Raw genomic sequence first — 17,369 nt, forward strand, 5'->3', positions numbered from 1 at the left:
TTCGATTTATTAGATTTACCGGCGGGCTTTTTCACTGGCTTTACTTTTCCATAATAAATCCTTGTATTATTTTCTATATATATCTGAACGCAGTTTCCTGGGTGTTTGATTGTAATAGATAAGGCGGCGGGGGGGGGGGGGGGGGGGGGGAGCTTCGCCGTGCGCCATTCCGCGCGCTTAACTTTGTGTTGAGCTTGAATCCGCCATTGAGTTTTCGCCTCGGGAGTTAAAGTCTCGCAAATCGGCTATCCGTAACTGTGGTGTTAATCACAGTTGCGTAACAAGTGGTGTCAGGAGTGTAGGATTTGAACCCGTCGGACAAATTTTTTTGTCCGCGGCGAGACATCGACACGGTCGGGCGTACATTGCGCCCGACGTTCGAACGCAAATTTTTTATAGTCGAGGCGGAGAAATTTAATAATCAATCGGGCAAACGGAGCGCGATATCGCGTCTTCGTCAAATTTAAATTGGGTCAGGAATTATTAAAATAAATACGCGCGCGGGAAACAATCTTCCGGAAAGCGGATGTCGGAAATTGATGAGATGGAAGTACGCAGCGAGGCCTCCGTCAGCGTCGGGAGTGAGCCGGAAATAGGGGAATTAGATGTAGAGGTGAGCCTTGGAACCTCCCTCGTCCCGAGCACCAACTTATCCCCCTCCCCTACCGGGGAGCCGGGAGTAGTAGGAACGGCCCCGACAACCGACCAGATGTTGGGTCAATTGCTTCGAAAAATGGAAGGGATGGAAAAGAACAGTGAGCGAGCCAGTCGGGAATTGAATGACAAAATTGAAGGGATGGAAAAGAACAGTGAGCGAGCCAGTCGGGAATTGAATGACAAAATTGAAGGAATGGAAAGAAAAATGGAGTCCCAGGGGAAGGAATGTAGGGAAGGAATGAAGGGAATGAGTGATCGATTGGAGGAACAAATTGAAGGGATGGAAAATAAAATGGAGTCGCAGGGGAAGGAATGGAGGAATGAAATAAAGGAAAGGAATGAACAATTGGAAGGAAAAATTGGGGAAATGGCACAGCAGCTGGGGGAACGAATTGATGGCATAGAAGGGAGAGTGCAAAACCAAATTACGGACAGACTGGGGAAATTTGAGGGTAAAGTAGAAACTCAAATGGGGGAGATGGAAAAAGCCATAGGGGTGGAAATTGAATTGAAACGGGAGGAATTAATGTCAAAAATAGAGGAGGGCGTGACGCAGGCTGTCCAAATGGGGGAAAAGTTGGAGGGTCAGATTGGTGCCACAAATGCTCGAATTGATAAAGCAAATGGGGACCTGGAAGGCTATCGGGGCCGGGTGGATGCCAGAATGCTACAGCAGAGTGAGGAATGGGGACTGCTCAACCGACAAGGGGGCAAATTGGCCGAGGAGGTGAGGGGGTTGGAAACCCGCATAAAAGAGCAGGAGCAAGGGTTAATTGAGAAAGGCCTGTGGGGGCCACTAATGGATAATGAAAGGGTGAGTGATTTTATGCAGGAGCGACTGGAGATCTGGGACAATACCATCAAGAAGGAGGTTGGTCGGGTTCAAGAGAGCCTGAAGGAAGAGGTGAGTAGGTCGGTTAAACATCTTCAGGACCAGATTAAAGTGACCCAGGAGACCCTCACCACGAGCCACATTTGGACACCAGAGGCTCCGAAACGGAATACCCAGTTGGGGGGGGGGTGTTTTGGCCCCGGACTGGATTTGGACAGAGAGGAATCGGGGAATAGAGTCTCTGGAAAAACAATCCCCCTCGTACATTTTGACGGATCAGGGAGCCTCGAGGCTTTCCTGACACAATTTGAGTGCGTGTCTCAGCTCAATGGTTGGGGAGAGCGGGAGCGCATGGGGAATCTGGTGGCGACACTGCGGGGGTCAGCCGCCGACGTGTTAAACGTAGTCCCAGAGGGAATATTGACCAGCAAGGCCATTTGTGAGGCCTTGAATAACAGGTACGGGACAGGCGCAAGGTGCGACCTGGTCAGGGCACAGCTGCTGCATCGCAGGCAAAAGCCTAATGAGACGTTGCAGGAGCTGGCCCAGGATATATACCAATCTGTGAGGATAGCATACAGGGACCTACCAGCACAGGCGTGGGACAAGCTGGCGATAGAAAAATTTATGGCGGCTCTCCCTGATCCTGAGGTCCGGACGTTGGTGGAGTTACAGGACCCACCCACGGTGCACCGGGCAGCGGAATGCGCGGCGAGACTGACCTTTTTGAGAAGGTCGAACCGCGCATCGGAGAGGGCACCTGTGACGGTACGGCAGGCCGAGGTGCGGGATCGGGAAAAGCCAGAGGATGACATCGGGCGAATGTTAAGGGGAATCAGCCGCCAGCTGACAAATTTGATGGGGGGACAAATTGCAGGGTGACTTCGGACCATCTGCCTGTCCTGCCTTGCAGTGGTGACTCTTGGCCTCCCTGATCGAGGTCTGTCATCTGCAGAGTTGTGGAGGGTGTCTCTGTCCACCAGGGCCGATATCGTCTGGTGTGAACAGCCAAGGCGACGTGCCACCTCACGGTAGCTCAGTCCGCCTTGCAGCATGCCCAGGGCACGCTGCCGTTGATCCCTTGACAATCGTGGCATGTTGATTGAAATGCCCATTTTGCACTGGCCTTTTTAAAGCCAATATCAAGACATCACGTGCAGCTCATTAAAATCATCCCATACCCCTTGGCTAATCACTGATAGTCAAAATGGCTGTTCAACAGCTGTGCTATGAAGTGACCATTGAAGGTTCAAGTGACCATCCGTGACCGTTTTGTCTGACAGTGAGGACACTATTGTCCACAAATAAGTTCACACATTTACTACACGCAGTGTTATTGTTGATATTTAAAGGTTTCAAAAGTGGTAAGTTTCTTTTGCGTTTCAGTATATATACAGATAATTTTCCATCTGTCTGGCAGTCAAACAGGATTTAAAATAATTCCAAACAGGAAACTTTGTGTTTTTAGCGATGTCAAAAGGACAAACAATAGTCACGAATAACTAATGGACGTGTTAAATGAGGTGGTGTAAAAGACTATTGTATGAACGCTCAAGTTGACTATTTGTTCAACAGGCCCTGCCTCCGTATCCAGGGCTTGCTAAATTTTGCCCCATTTCTACCTTGCGTTACGGATTCGTCACTTCTGTCTTTGTAGTTTTCATCCACTGGAAGCATTTTTAGTTCCATGTACTATTATTGTTTTAGTTTGAGTGAAATGGAGATAACTTTCTTCAAAAGGATAAATTCGTGTTTTAAAAGAAAAACGAAATGGATCGGGAGAAACCGGAAGAAGAAGAGGGAAGCGAAAGCGGAGCAAGTGAGGTCGGGGAAAAAGCCGAGCTGCTTTGAAATATCGAGCGGACGCTGGCGAACGTGGGTCACGAGCGAAGATTGGTTTTCCCAGGAAAGGGATTCCGGTGACAGTCGTGATCGCTGTGACAGATAAACCTGCGTGACGGGTTTTGCGGTCGATTCCGAAGTGAATCGTTGTTGGAGAGCAGGTACGCCTCCATTATGGGCCCGTCCGCCATTTTGCCTCGCTCCAGCCTTTTCACCTCGCTCCAGCCATTTCACCGTGCCCAGCCGTTAGCCTGGTTCGCGTGTGTAACGTGGATTTCGATTGGGAATTCGCGGCTCTCCGTTTGGGAGCCGCTGAACGTTCATACCAGCGTCATTGTTTGGTGAACCGAAGGTGTGAATTCCCAGTCTCCTTTTGGGTGCACCTTTGCCTGACCAACGTCGGCCCGACACCCACCGAGGGGCTCTTCGGCAGCGTTGACTGTCAGCCGACCTGGATTCTGGTCTCGATACAACTTTTTTCTTGTGATCACCGGAGCATGGATCGACTTTGCCCTGGTGCCGGGACAGTGACTTTGGGAATGTTACATTTCGCTCACGTGGAGCACCGTGAGTTATCGAGTAAGAAACTGATGGTACCATCATAGGAATGACATGATATTTGTTGTGCAATTGATTAATATTGTACTGGTGCAAGTTGTTATTCTTGTGTGACATTAATACAATACTTGGTTTTGGTATTGATTGGTTGGTGTGGTTTCACCATTGGTCATTGGCACACATAATAACACATCTTTCTGCCGTGACTCCTTTCGGGGCTCGGAGGTACACCGTGACCGGGGTTTGGGGAGGAGCACGTAACACTTGCCTCAAAACCTTTCCCTTTTTTTTTTTTAACTTGCTTCTCAAAACGAACTCATGTTATAATTATCTATATTATAAAAGGAGCCGTGTCTATCGGTCTGTTTGTCGTGTTGTAACGTTGAGAACGGATTAACAGATTTCAATAAATCCAGCTACGGTGGATTCAGCGAACTCCCAGGAAGGTTTGACGGGGAAGGAGGGGAGAATGGGGAAGGTTTGACGGGGAAGGAAGGGAGAATGGGGAAGGTTGCTTTGTGTGCACTGTGTGCACATTTGTGTGCACATGGGCACACGTGGCGAAACCGTAAACGCCAAATTGTGACGCTGGTTATCCCTGCACGAAGGGAAGGATCTCCAAGGAATCCTTTTTGTCTTGCTCCATAGATTAGCCATCGCAGCATAGTTTGGTATTTTTGTCAGTGAAGCAACGAGTCTTATATTCTGGTTATAATTAAATGTCATTCATCATCATTCATTCCCAACTCATTCAGTACTTAACTTTCCTTCCTCTTCTCCATCAATGCAAACCTTTTTGATTATTTTTTGACGAACCACATTCTTTGGAGCGTTGGTGCTGCCGAATAACTTTCTTGGCAAATGTTATACTAGGTTGTTTGCCATTGCCTTCCCAGCGTTTTTCCATGCTCGATTCTTTTAAATGCTGAACCCCAAGCAAGGAAGCAGCACTTACCATTTTTAAACGTCTTTGGTACGACTTGGCCTGGGGTTTGAACCACCGACCTCCCACACTCAGAGCGGATGCTCTAACCAGTCCGGTCTAAACCTTTTTAATGGCAATTTTAAAACATTCAATCTTCCCAGGTACTTGCTTCCAAACACGTTTCTCACATTCTGCTTTCCATTCTCCCCTTCTCTCTATCCCTGAATCACTTGCAAACCCATACCTCATCCACCATATTGGTCATATAGTGCCATTTTTCTCCGTGCCGTTAATCCTGTTGTTCATCTTCATCTCTCTGCTCTTGGAATCCTCAATGCCAACCCTTTTTGTACTGTGTGTGGGACGGTGACAAACTCCCTCATGGTCAGCACCCTCCCCCACATCTTCACACACGAGTGACCCCACACACATTCCAGGCTTCCCTACGCTCACCCGTTTGGCATCATTAAATTCCATGTCCCTCCATGCAATGCCCCTCCCTCTCCCAATTCCACCAACGCTTCCCCAGCCTTCAGTCCATTCCTCCTCCCCCTGCAACACTTACTCTTCCTCATGATGGTGATTTCAACTGTCACCATGCAAATTCAAGCAGCCATGACACTGCAGTACAACAGAAAACCCATCGCGAATAGTCAAAACTGCGGGTGATAAACCCACCTATAAGGGTTACTGTACAATGTACATGCAACAGTTCTACAGCTACGTGAACATACACGGTATCTACAATCTTAATCTATTAACCCCCATCCCCATGAACGTAAAAAGATGCATGTGCAGGAAGATGATATTTGTACCACAGTGACGGCTTAAAAGAATCAGTTGAGTGATTGAAACATCCATTTTACATCCAAGAAAGGAGATAACTTTACAGGGAAATAAAATTTTGAAGCACAGAAAAAGGGGTGAGGGGAGGGGGGAGTTACCCCAGCTTAAACCGGAATGATTGGTTCCTTTAGTTATAAGTGTGTGGCCTCCGATGTAACAGTTCCAAGCTGTCAACAACCACAAGTCACACACCTTGGTAATGCCTTTGACACCCCGGCTGTCCAAAAGTTGCCGGTAATGCCGTTCCGTTTCCTCTCCAGTTGCTGCTTCATCTTTGGTGAAGAGGCACACTTCAGCAGTTTCACTGCGCAGTTGGTTTGGAAGCCACCTACACACAAAAGAGCAAATCATCCCGAGTTTCAAAATGAGGAGAGTACGTGTACAGGTTTGGGATACGAATATTTGATCACCGGACATTTAATGTCCAGTTAGTCCATACATCCACAACCAACTTATTATTCCTTCAGTTTTGCACAACAGCTCAAAACATGAAATTCTACTCCATAATAATAATTTTCTTTTTATATTGCAGCACCATTTATCTGGGGATATAAGGCACTGAAAGAGAGAGAACGAAGGAGCAGATGAACGAGCAAATAGAGGTAATTATCACAATTAAACAACTTTTACAGTAGAAGGAAGAAGTCATGATTTGACAGATTCCTAATTAATGCATTTTTCCCCCATTGTTTGCATTTATTTAGTGTCAGGGGACATGTGTTTTGCAGGCCTTCATTTTAATAGGTAGCAATTTGGTATTTTGCAAGGGCATGATGTATGTGGTCTGGCATCGCATACGTGAGATCAGGAGCAGGAGTCCATTCCCCTTCCCCGAATATCATCAATCAAGTTATTTTTTTGAGGCAGGATGCGCACTTTCACTCATGTCTTTCTTCACATATCTCCTCCAAAACTCCTCACCAATGCGGATTCCTTTCCAATGTTTGGTCCGTTGTTAATAACCCCTCCCCAAACCTCCACTTCTCCCTTTCTCAAAGTAATGCTCCCTTCTTCATCAGTCTCCTCCTCATCATCATCCTCTTCCTCCTCCTTCTTCCCCCATCTTCAGCCTCCTCCTTCCCCCATCTTCATACTCCTCCTAACCCCCCGCCCCCCATATTCGTACCTCCTCCTTCCCCCATCTTCCCTCCTTCCCCTTTCTTCATCCTCCTCCTTGCCCCAAACTTCATCCTCCTCCTTGCCCCAAACTTCATCCTCCTCCTTACCCCAAGCTTCATCCTCCTCCTTACCCCAAACTTCATCCTCCTCCTTACCCCAAACTTCATCCTTCTCCTCACCCCAGTCTTCATCCTCCTCCTCACCCGTCTTCATCCTCCTCCTTACCCCAGTCTTCATCCTCCTCCTTACCCCAGTCTTCATCCTCCTCCTTACCCCAGTCTTCATCCTCCTCCTTACCCCAATATTCATCCTCCTCCTTACCCCAATATTCATCCTCCTCCTTACCCCAAACTTCATCCTCCTCCTTGCCCCAAACTTCATCCTCCTCCTTGCCCCAAACTTCATCCTCCTCCTTGCCCCAAACTTCATCCTCCTCCTTGCCCCAAGCTTCATCCTCCTCCTTACCCCAAACTTCATCCTCCTCCTTACCCCAAACTTCATCCTCCTCCTTACCCCAATCTTCATCCTCCTCCTTACCCCAATCTTCATCCTCCTCCTTACCCCAATCTTCATCCTCCTCCTTACCCCAATCTTCATCCTCCTCCTTACCCCAATCTTCATCCTCCTCCTTACCCCAATCTTCATCCTTCTCCTCACCCCAGTCTTCATCCTCCTCCTCACCCATCGTCATCCTCCTCCTTACCCCAGTCTTCATCCTCCTCCTTACCCCAGTCTTCATCCTCCTCCTTACCCCAATATTCATCCTCCTCCTTACCCCAATATTCATCCTCCTCCTTACCCCAATATTCATCCTCCTCCTTACCCCAATATTCATCCGCCTCCTTACCCCAATATTCATCCTCCTCCTTACCCCGTCTCCAACTCCATCCTCCTCCTTCCCCCCATCTCCATCTCCATCCTCCTCCTTCCCCCGTCTCCATCTCCATCCTTCTCCTTCCCCCGTCGCCATCTCTATCCTCCCCTCCTTCCCACGTCTCCATCTCCATCCTCCTCCTTCCCCATCTCCATCCTCCTCCTTCTCTCGTCTCCATCTCCATCCTCCTTCCCCCCATCTCCATATCCATCCTCCTTCTTCCCCCGTCTCCATCTCCATCTCCATCCTCCTCCTTCCCCCATCTTCATCTCCATCCTCCTCCTCCCCCCCCCATCTCCATCTCCATCCTCCTCCTTCCCACGTCTCCATCTCCATCCTCCTCCTTCCCACGTCTCCATCTCCATCCTCCTCCTTCCCCCATCTCCATCCTCCTCCTTCTCCCGTCTCCATCTCCATCCTCCTCCTCCTTCCCCCCATCTCCATATCCATCCTCCTTCTTCTTCCCCCGTCTCCATCTCCATCTCCATCCTCCTCCTTCCCCCATCTTCATCTCCATCCTCCTCCTTCCCCCCCCCCCCCCCATCTCCATCTCCATCCTCCTCCTCCTCCCCATGTCCATCTCCATCCTCCTCCTTCCCCCATTCTCCATCTCCATCCTCCTCCTTCCCACGTCTCCATCCTCCTCCTTTCTTACTTATAATACTTACTGCCACTAGAGCATACCCATTTACACAGAGATAATTGGGGTGCTCTCTGAACATTGCAAGTCATCTCCACAGCTGACCTGTAATACCCTTTCCCCCCATGCGGCACTGTACCCTACACATTTACATAACCAAATTTTCTGGATCAGGATGACACAACCCCGAGGGTAAGGAGGTACCCGTGAGAGCTTATAAAAGCAGGAACATTATTATAAGTCTCTTTCTTTTTGCTCTCTGGTGACTCCCTAGCTGCCTTGTTCACCCCCAGCTAGACCAATCTGCTCGCCCTTGCCCCGTTTGCTCTGCCTGTTGTGGAAGACGCCGGTGGCTTACCATGTCACCTTCCTGTGCACTTTACTCTGAAAACCTGATCCACTTCGGTGCGAGTAAAGGTTGAGTGAGAATGGCACCTGGAATTTTTTTTTTGTTCAGTGTAAAACAACCAATGTGACTTTTACAAGGATCATCAAATATCGAATTGTTGGAGCCAATAGGTGTCATGGGCCTTGTGAAGAAAACAGTATGTTTAGGCCTCAAGCTTCAACTCTCTGATGTCAGGCTATGGGCCAGTGCAATTGAAGTACGGTAGTTTCAAAATGACGTAATCTGCCCCAGATTGCTCGATGGCAGGCACCCTAGTAACGAAGAAAATTGGGGTGGCCTGGCCATATTTCCTACCTCCCAGATAAAGATTGTAGAATGACACAAAAAAAAGTTTTTTGGAAGCCAAAAGTACTTGTAAGCGTACTGGCACAAAAGGGGTGTGACGATCGAGGCAGTGGTCTGTTGCCTATACACCACCCAAATAAAAGGATGCTTCAGAATAGCATGCCGCATGCTTTGAACACAATCGCTCATAGGGCAGGTACTCTGCTAGTAAAGGTAATTGTAATCCTGATAGTGTGTGAATTTAGACATCCTTGTTAAAACAAGGAGCATTCGTCACAGCTCAGGGTGCCCTGTATCAAATACTGTCCTACGCCGGCCAATTTGCCAAGCGAATGGTTCAGCGCTTGCAACGCCACAACCAACTTTAGGAAAAAACAAAAAAAAGAAAAGAAAAGCAAAACTCCTCCACTGTCAACACACCTGTACACAAGGACCTTGCTGTGCAGACTACCATTCACGAATATACCTTGGACCAGGTGGATAACCAACACCTCAACTCTTCCTCACACCCTCCCCTTGTACTACTGATATCTGGCCTCCAATGATAGTCATCTGGTGCTACATTTGAAGCCCTTGACGTGTGGCAGCAATGAGGGACTAGCTCAAGGAACGATCTGAAAACTGCTATTTTATTGGCAGACAGTTTGAAGGAAAGATGTATTGAAGTCAAGGGACACACCTGTATTGAAAAATAAAAAGGTGCATATCTTGGACGACTATTTGGATCCGATAACTTTTTATTGTCCATCAAATACATGGTTTACCCATAATATGACAAGTGAAGGGGACTTGTACCCTCCCTACCCCATCCCTCCTCAACCCCCACCCTCTCTCCTCCATGGGTATTTATAATGGTACATTAGGGAATTTGTAAGTCCCATATATAGGGGATTTGTAAGACCATTAGAAAAATCAACAAAAATGAACTTCCTACCTGAAAAAAAACAGCCAATTACTATTAGCAATCTTTGGTACTATCAGACAAGTTACACATCTATGAAGTTCAGAACATGTAAGGAGTGGGAGGTAGGGGAGGATGTGGCAAATCAGACAACATTTTTGGCTGCGACAAGCAGCTCAATGAGAGGACCGCGTTGTTGTTCTTGTTGTTGGGGTGCCATTTTGAATAGCGCATGCGCATACACTCGGACGTGCGTTGGTATGAGGTAAGAACATATTGCAACGGATATCCTCATGATCCTACACGTCGCAGCTGGTGACCACACTGTGGTCATTTTTGTCTTGTTAGAATTCAAATGAGCAAGTGTGGGAGCATCTAATAAACAAAAAAAAAGACAGTAATGACAAAGACACACACACACGCACACACACACACACGTACACCTTAATGGACCGAGCCTTTTTGGGAATCCTCCATGGAGTGATGATCAAGCGAATGGGTTCCTCCTCAGCCAATAGCAGCTGCCGGGAATTTCCCTTGGCCTTTGCCTTGTCCTTCAAAGTGTGCTCCCGCAGGGCAATGACTGCCAAGCGAACCTGACGGAGAGATGTTCATGCAATATAATTATACACAGCATGTAATCAATGTAACATCTACACTGAGTAGAGGGATGTCTTGGACTTAGAGAGTAAAAAAGACAAAATCCCATCCGCTTTACGACACTTTCCGATCACTTAAGATGTGAACGGACAACCACTCACAAAAGTTACGGTACCCTTATGGAGACATAATGAACCTCTTCTCCTCCTCTGACGTTTATAAGGGGTGAGCTCCAATGGTACTGAGCTCCTGCCCTGCCTCAACCACAATACTCCTCCTCTCCGCTCTGTGCTGTGCTGTGCTCAGCCAACTCTCTCCATTCTCCAACATGGACCAACTTCTATCCACTCATCCCAACTGTCTCTTCCTCATATGTGGCAACTTCAACTGCCATCATGCCAGCTGGATGGATGTGGGTACCTCCCTCCGCAGCCATGGCATCTCAGCAATGGACTTCTGCGACCAACTGGGACTGACACAATCTCTCAATTTCCCGACCCGAATCTCAGTCAACGGAGTATCTTCTCTTCTAGACTTCGTTATCACTAACTTCCCTGCAAATGTCTGCTGCTCTTCTTCTGCTCTAATCGGTTCATCTGATCATTTCCTTATTAAAGTGCACATCTCTCTGGCCATTCTCAGAGAGCCTCCTCAGCGTCGACGAGTCTGGCATTTCTCAGGCTGACTGGCACAGTCTTCAAGCAGCCATAAATCATCTGGACTGGTCTCCCATCTCTACTGCCTCCGACATCAACTCTTCCTGGGAATTCTTCCAAAGTAAACTGCTCTCTCTCTCTCATGCACAGATTCATCCCATCTCATCTTCAGTTGTCGTACCCTTCCTCACGTCCATGGTACACTGAATCTTGTGGTGAGGCAGTTGCCCTGAAACAACTTGCCTTTGCCTCATGGAAAGCTAATCCAACTGAAGGAAATCTCAGTTCCTTTCACAACGCCCAGAACAAGTGTGTGTCTAACCTCAGCAGAGCCAGGAAACACTATCTCTCTACTCTCAAGACTGAACTCTCAAACCTGTTTCCCTCCTCCAAATCCTGGTGGCATCTGGTCAAATCTGTTTCTGGTTTTTGTTCCCACTCCGTCCCCTCCCTTACCTCAAATGGCTACACAGCCGACTCCGCACGTGACAAAGCCGAATGCCTAAACTCTGTGTTTGCCTTAAAATATTGTGTCCCAAACCCATCTCTCTCTGTACCCACCATATCCAGTCGAACCCAGCTGCTCCTGGACTCTGTGTCCTTCTCTCCTGACAAGGTGGAGAATTTTCTGTCAAACCTCGACTCTGATTCTGCAACTGGACCAGACGGCATCAGCTCACGGGTCTTAAAATCCTGCTATGCCGCTCTATCTCACCCTCTCTCTGTGCTCTTCACCCTCTCTTTTGCTCAAGGTCATCTGCCATCAGCTTGGAAATCAGCAAACATTACTGCTTTACACAAAAAATGTGAAAAAACAGATCCTTGCAACGACAGACCAATCAGCCTGCTCCCAATAATCAGCAAGGTCATGGAATCAATCATTGCTTCAGATATCAAATCCTTCCTCTTCTCCAATGGCTTGATATCTGATCACCAATTTGGTTTCAGACCAGGTCACTCTACTCTGGACATGCTGCTTCTGCTGTCTCAACAATGGATGGAGGTCCTCAATGCCAAACACGAAATCAGGGCTGTCTCCCTTGATATATCTCGTGCCTTCTGGGCCCTGTGCTTTTTCTGGTCTTCATTAATGATCTCTCCGAATCTCTGGAAAATCCTCTATCTCTTTGCTGATGACTCCACTCTCCGCTCCATATCTCATCACTCAGATCGGCAGTCTGCAGCCTCTTCACTCTCTGCCGACCTGGACAATATCACAAACTGGTCAGACAAGTGGAGCATATTTTTCAATCCTGACAAATGTCGCACTCTCATTGTGTCTCTCCGAAAAGGCCGTCTGGACAACCCTCCCATCTACTTTCTCCATAATCCTCCTGAAGGAGTTATGTCACTCAAGCTCTTGGGTCTCACTATCTGCCATGATCTTTCCTGGGAAAACCACATTTCCAAGCTGGCCTCCGAAGCCAGTCACCGTCTGGGCATCCTCCGTCGTGTGAAGTCCTTCCTTGGCACCTCTGAGCTCCTCACCACATACAAAGCATTCATACGCAGCTCAATAGAATACTGCTCTCACCTCTGAGCTGGTGCTCCTGCCTCACACCGAGCTCGGCTTCACAATGTTGAAACCAAAACTTTCAGAATCATTGGAATCTCCCGCAATGAAGCCAACCCTGAAGGCCTTTCACTCACTCACCGCAGGCGGGTTGGTGGTCTTTCCGTCTTCTACCGACTCCTCTCCGGCCTATCTCCCCCAGCTCTGTCTGTGTTGTGTCCCCCAAATATTCCTTCAGGACACACAAGAACTGCCCAAATCAAGACTCTCTGCTCACCTTCACCCTTTCATTCCTCTTTTTTCCCGCCTCTGGAACAAACTCCCTCACTCTCTTCAATCCCACTGCTCCCTCCAGGTCTTTAAAACAGCTATTCACCACCATCTACCATCTTTCCCCATCCAAAATCTTGATCTTTTCTACCCCCATTAATTCACCCCAGATCCACCACTTTCAATATCCGACTTCATTCCTGAAATTCCTAGTAGTGTCAATTTGTTTTATGTCGTGTACCCCTTCCCTCCCCCCCAGCCCTCACCCTTCCATCGATCTCCCGATGTCCCTGTTCTCTACTGTTGTACTTGTGTGCTTCCCTCTCTCTCCCCATCTTTTCTCGCCCTCCCTTTATTATGCTTTATGTGTCCGTTTATGTTTTTTGTGTTTTATGTGCTAGCTCTTACACAAGCCACGATCTTGTATACAAAAAATACACCTACACCTTATCGATATCACTTCTAACACAATCCTCCCATCTCAACTGTGGCCTACCACTTTTCCTCCTGCCTTGTTACCTCAACCTATCCATTATCTTTGCCATTCCCTCTTCCTACATCAGCGCCACGTGAGCAGCCCACTTTTCACCAATCTCCCGGGCAAGCTCATCAACACACCAATCTCCTCCCTCAGGTCATCCATTCTCCTTCTATCCACCCTCTTTACTACCCCAATCCTCGTGACCCAGTTGTTCTCACCTGTTGTTGGCCTTCTGTCAGTGACACTATCTGCAGACCGTAAAGGTAGGCCGGCATTACACAAGACATCAGAACCTTTCCTTTAAATCTCCTTGAAATCTTTCTATTTGCCAGGAGCCTTAAACCAATTAAGGACTAATACCCCAAACACTCCCCCCACAAACCCCCAATAAATAAACAGACGTCATGCAGAGCACGATCCTTGCAAAATCCGCCCCCTCCCCCCAAAAGATTTCCATTGATACGGCAAATTGTCCATTTCATCAAGATTAAAATTGACGATCTCAATCAAAGCTCGGGTTAATAGGATGAAAAGTGATGATTTTTCAAAAGAAAATTGATGATTTTAGAAGTTACACCTCGAGTTGACCTTTGACCTTTTGACCTCAAAAATAGTTTGTTTCACGATTCAGTGAGGCACTATGCAAATGTTGCATTTTCAAGTCAATCGGATGAAAATTGACAGGTTTTCAAATGACAATTGATGATTTTGGAAGCTTGACTGAGTTGACCTTTGATCTTTTGACCTCAAAAATAGTTTGTTTCCCCAATTAGTGACTCCATATGCAAATGTTGTTCTATTTTCAAGTCAATCAAATTTAAAATGGCGATTTTAAAAATTTAACCTCCAGATGACCTTTGACCTCAAAATCAATAGGCTTCTCAATTGTGACGACCTCTACAACTTGGTGAAGCTTCGTGATGATCGGTTTAGAATTGTGACCTGTAGGCCGGTGACAGACTAACAAACGCAACCGACCAATATACAACTTGAAAAATCTTCGATTTTGCAAGTAATAAATAGTAATCAGTGCTTAACCCATAAAATGTCACCGGCGTTTCTCCACCAATCAGAAGCTTTCATAAGTTACCCCGGGGTATTATACATTGCAAGAAAAGTCATGATTCGTTCTTTGGGTTGACCTCAATTTAACCTCATTTACATACAAATAGTGGCTAGAACACGACCATATAATGACCATATTTGGTAGGGCCACCATCGTGGCCCGACACGCTTTATGGGCCCAGAGGATTACCTGTGGTCCCATAGCCGTGAAAATGACGTCATAAGTAGCGGTTGGTACAACCCTTAGAATCTTAGATGATGACTCGTTACCAAAGGGAAGACCCTTTGGAAGATCACAAAGGGAAGACCTTCCAGGATGCTTGGAAGGGGCTGAATGGAGGGGGGAAGCATTACATCTAGATCGGTACTCGGTAGAGTATATACCTCCACCTGGCTCAACAATTTACGTTTTGTACCCACTGATAGTGATAGGCCGGATCTGGATTCGGACCTGAACCAAAATCTAATTGGCTTGGTCTTGTCACCTGCCCAACTCATCCACCTGGTTTCGTCGGAATCCGCCCCCAACGTTTTGAGACATCGTGCTCACAGACAGACATACAGGTGTGAAAACATCGCCTTCGATTCACCTGCGGTGGTGGAGGTAATTACAAAACCCAATCACAAACAGCGACATTAAAACCAGGAGAGCCCGGGCTTAGCATCACCATCAGCCATCAAGTCACGGCGAACATCGTTAGTATTCCCTCCAAAAAATAAAAACACACAGAACATCACGAGAGTCTGTCCTTCAACAACAGGTTTCCAACTTACCTGCTGTTCGTCCAAGCCACCTTGCTCCATCATTCCCCGGTACGTACGTACCCCACGTGCAGCAGAGCAAACTGTACACCAGTACAGTACACTCACCGACTTACGTCTGACGTAGAAGAAAATGTCACCTAAACATTTCGTCAGCGATATTTTTAATTGCAAAGGATTTATTATTTTTGTATAAAATGTAATAACATGTTTTACATATCGCCGCACGCAAACAATAGTATACCGGTGTTAGCCGAGGAACCAGCAGTTCCAACAATCAGTGCGCCAATCTTCTTCTTCTTTGAATTTACGGCGCTTTCAGAGCTGTGAGGCTCTATATATGCCACGCGCCACATATACGGAAATGAACCTTGAGGTAACCCAAAATACCTGTACTAAATAGATTTCCCGCTCTCACGAGTGCAATCTGCATGTTTTTATTTATTTATTAAATCGAGGACGTGCACGTGGAACATGTTTTGCTCCTCAATCTTTGATTAGATGAATGGAATAAGTGCGACAGCTTTCTCCTTTTCTTCAAACTGCTATGGCACAGTATATTTATTACGTCCACCACAAAAGGTGCATGGAGGTTATGTTTCACCCCTGTCTGTTTGTCTGTCTGTCCGTTTGGGAACAAAATATCTCAAAAGGTTGTGGATGGATTTGGCCGAATCTTGGTGGACAGGTTGTGTGTGTGACAAGGACAAATAGATTTGATTTTGGTGAAGATCTGAATATGGATTCGGATGTGAGAATTATTTAATTTTTCAAGTGATTCTTCACCATTGGGAGATAGGGCCAACCAGGCGGAGGTATGCTCTCTACTGAGTGCCATTCTAGTTACGTAAGCAAGTATGGCGTAACTTTCCACTCCCATTCGTCATCACATACGTCATACGTGATATATTCAGTCGAACGTCAGGCATGGACAGCAGGTTCGTGAAGGACTTGGAGAAAACACGTACCCAGTCTGAATGTTGCTATATCCAGTCAATGTCGAAACTGCAAATGGGGAATCCGAGATTGTCACAGATGGAAACCCTTACGTCATTTCCTCATTCTGCTTTAAACTCAATATCTCTATCTTTTCATTCCAAACAGCATCATTCATCATTACAATCACAATTTAATACTACAGAATTATATGTCAAAATATAATGTTAAATTGAAGGAACTGCGCTCCAACGCGAGTCGAAAGAATTGACGCGACCAAAGACGGAATTCGTCCGAGTTGCTTTATTGAAACAAAACAGCTCAGGTATTCTGACAAGCCCGTTTATCGGGCAACAATATATATATATACACATTTATGTCGGGAAGTTTGCCCGGCAAAAGCTATACCGGGCATGCCCGGGTGTCAAGGGCGAGCCTTGGAAAGGCGAGTCTGGACCTGCCCGGGCGTGTTTGGCTGCGGCCTGGCAAGTCGAGGCTGGGCGTGCCCGGGCGCTCTGGGCGAGCACTGGAAAGGCGATAGCGGGCATGCCCGGACGCTCTGGGCGAGCCTGAAAAGGCGATAGCGGGCATGCCCGGACGCTCTGGGCGAGCACTGGAAAGGCGATAGCGGGCATGCCCGGACGCTCTGGGCGAGACCTGGAAAGGCGATAGCGGGCATGCCCGGACGCTCTGGGCGAGACCTGGAAAGGCGATAGCGGGCATGCCCGGACGCTCTGGGCGAGCCCTGGAAAGGCGAGAGCGGGCATGCCCGGGAAAAACGAGACCGGGCGTGCCCGGGAGGTTCGGGCGTGCCCGGGAACAGTGAGTCCGGGCATGCCCGGGAGAGGCGCGTCTGGCCGTGTTCTGGCCGGTGCAAGGCGATTATGTACATCTAGCGGTAACCGCTACAAAATCATGATTGTATTGACATTATCAAACCAGCGAACCGTTATCATCTGTTCACTTCTGGATTCAGGAGCAAGGTTCATGTAGATTGCGTTTCCAAATCATAATTGTATTGTTACCCTCGCCACCAAAGGTAGATGGAGGTTATGTTTTCACCCCTGTCTGTCTGTTTGTTACTTGCGAATATCGAAGATTTTTCAAGTATATTGGTTGGTCTTGTGTGTTATTCTGTCTGTCTGTCTGTCACCTACAGGTCACAATTTTCAACCGATCTTCACGAAAACTTCACCAA

The 17,369-nt window shown here is 47.4% G+C and overlaps 1 protein-coding gene across 3 annotated transcripts in view; it reads right to left on the reverse strand.

Moving 5' to 3' along the window:
• RSL1D1 (ribosomal L1 domain containing 1) overlaps positions 1-15,541 on the reverse strand; it is a 38,881-nt gene extending 23,340 nt beyond the window's left edge. Inside the window, exons 1-4 of one of the 3 annotated variants that reach the window (XM_068127353.2) lie at positions 15,480-15,541; positions 15,248-15,353; positions 10,330-10,484; positions 5,853-5,988 (exon numbers count right to left, since the gene is read on the reverse strand). In XM_068127353.2, coding sequence (XP_067983454.2) covers positions 5,853-5,988; positions 10,330-10,484; positions 15,248-15,280 — 324 coding nt within the window. In that variant the 5' untranslated portion in view covers positions 15,281-15,353; positions 15,480-15,541. Of the gene's footprint in view, positions 1-5,852; positions 5,989-10,329; positions 10,485-15,247; positions 15,354-15,479 lie in introns of those variants that run through there. The other 2 variants (XM_078785499.1, XM_068127354.2) reach the window with 2 other exon arrangements.
• Positions 15,542-17,369: the final 1,828 nt, after the last annotated feature.

This window comes from Myxine glutinosa, chromosome 10 (assembly GCF_964187855.1).
Source record: "Myxine glutinosa chromosome 10, kmMyxGlut1.1, whole genome shotgun sequence".
NCBI lineage: Eukaryota > Metazoa > Chordata > Myxini > Myxiniformes > Myxinidae > Myxine > Myxine glutinosa.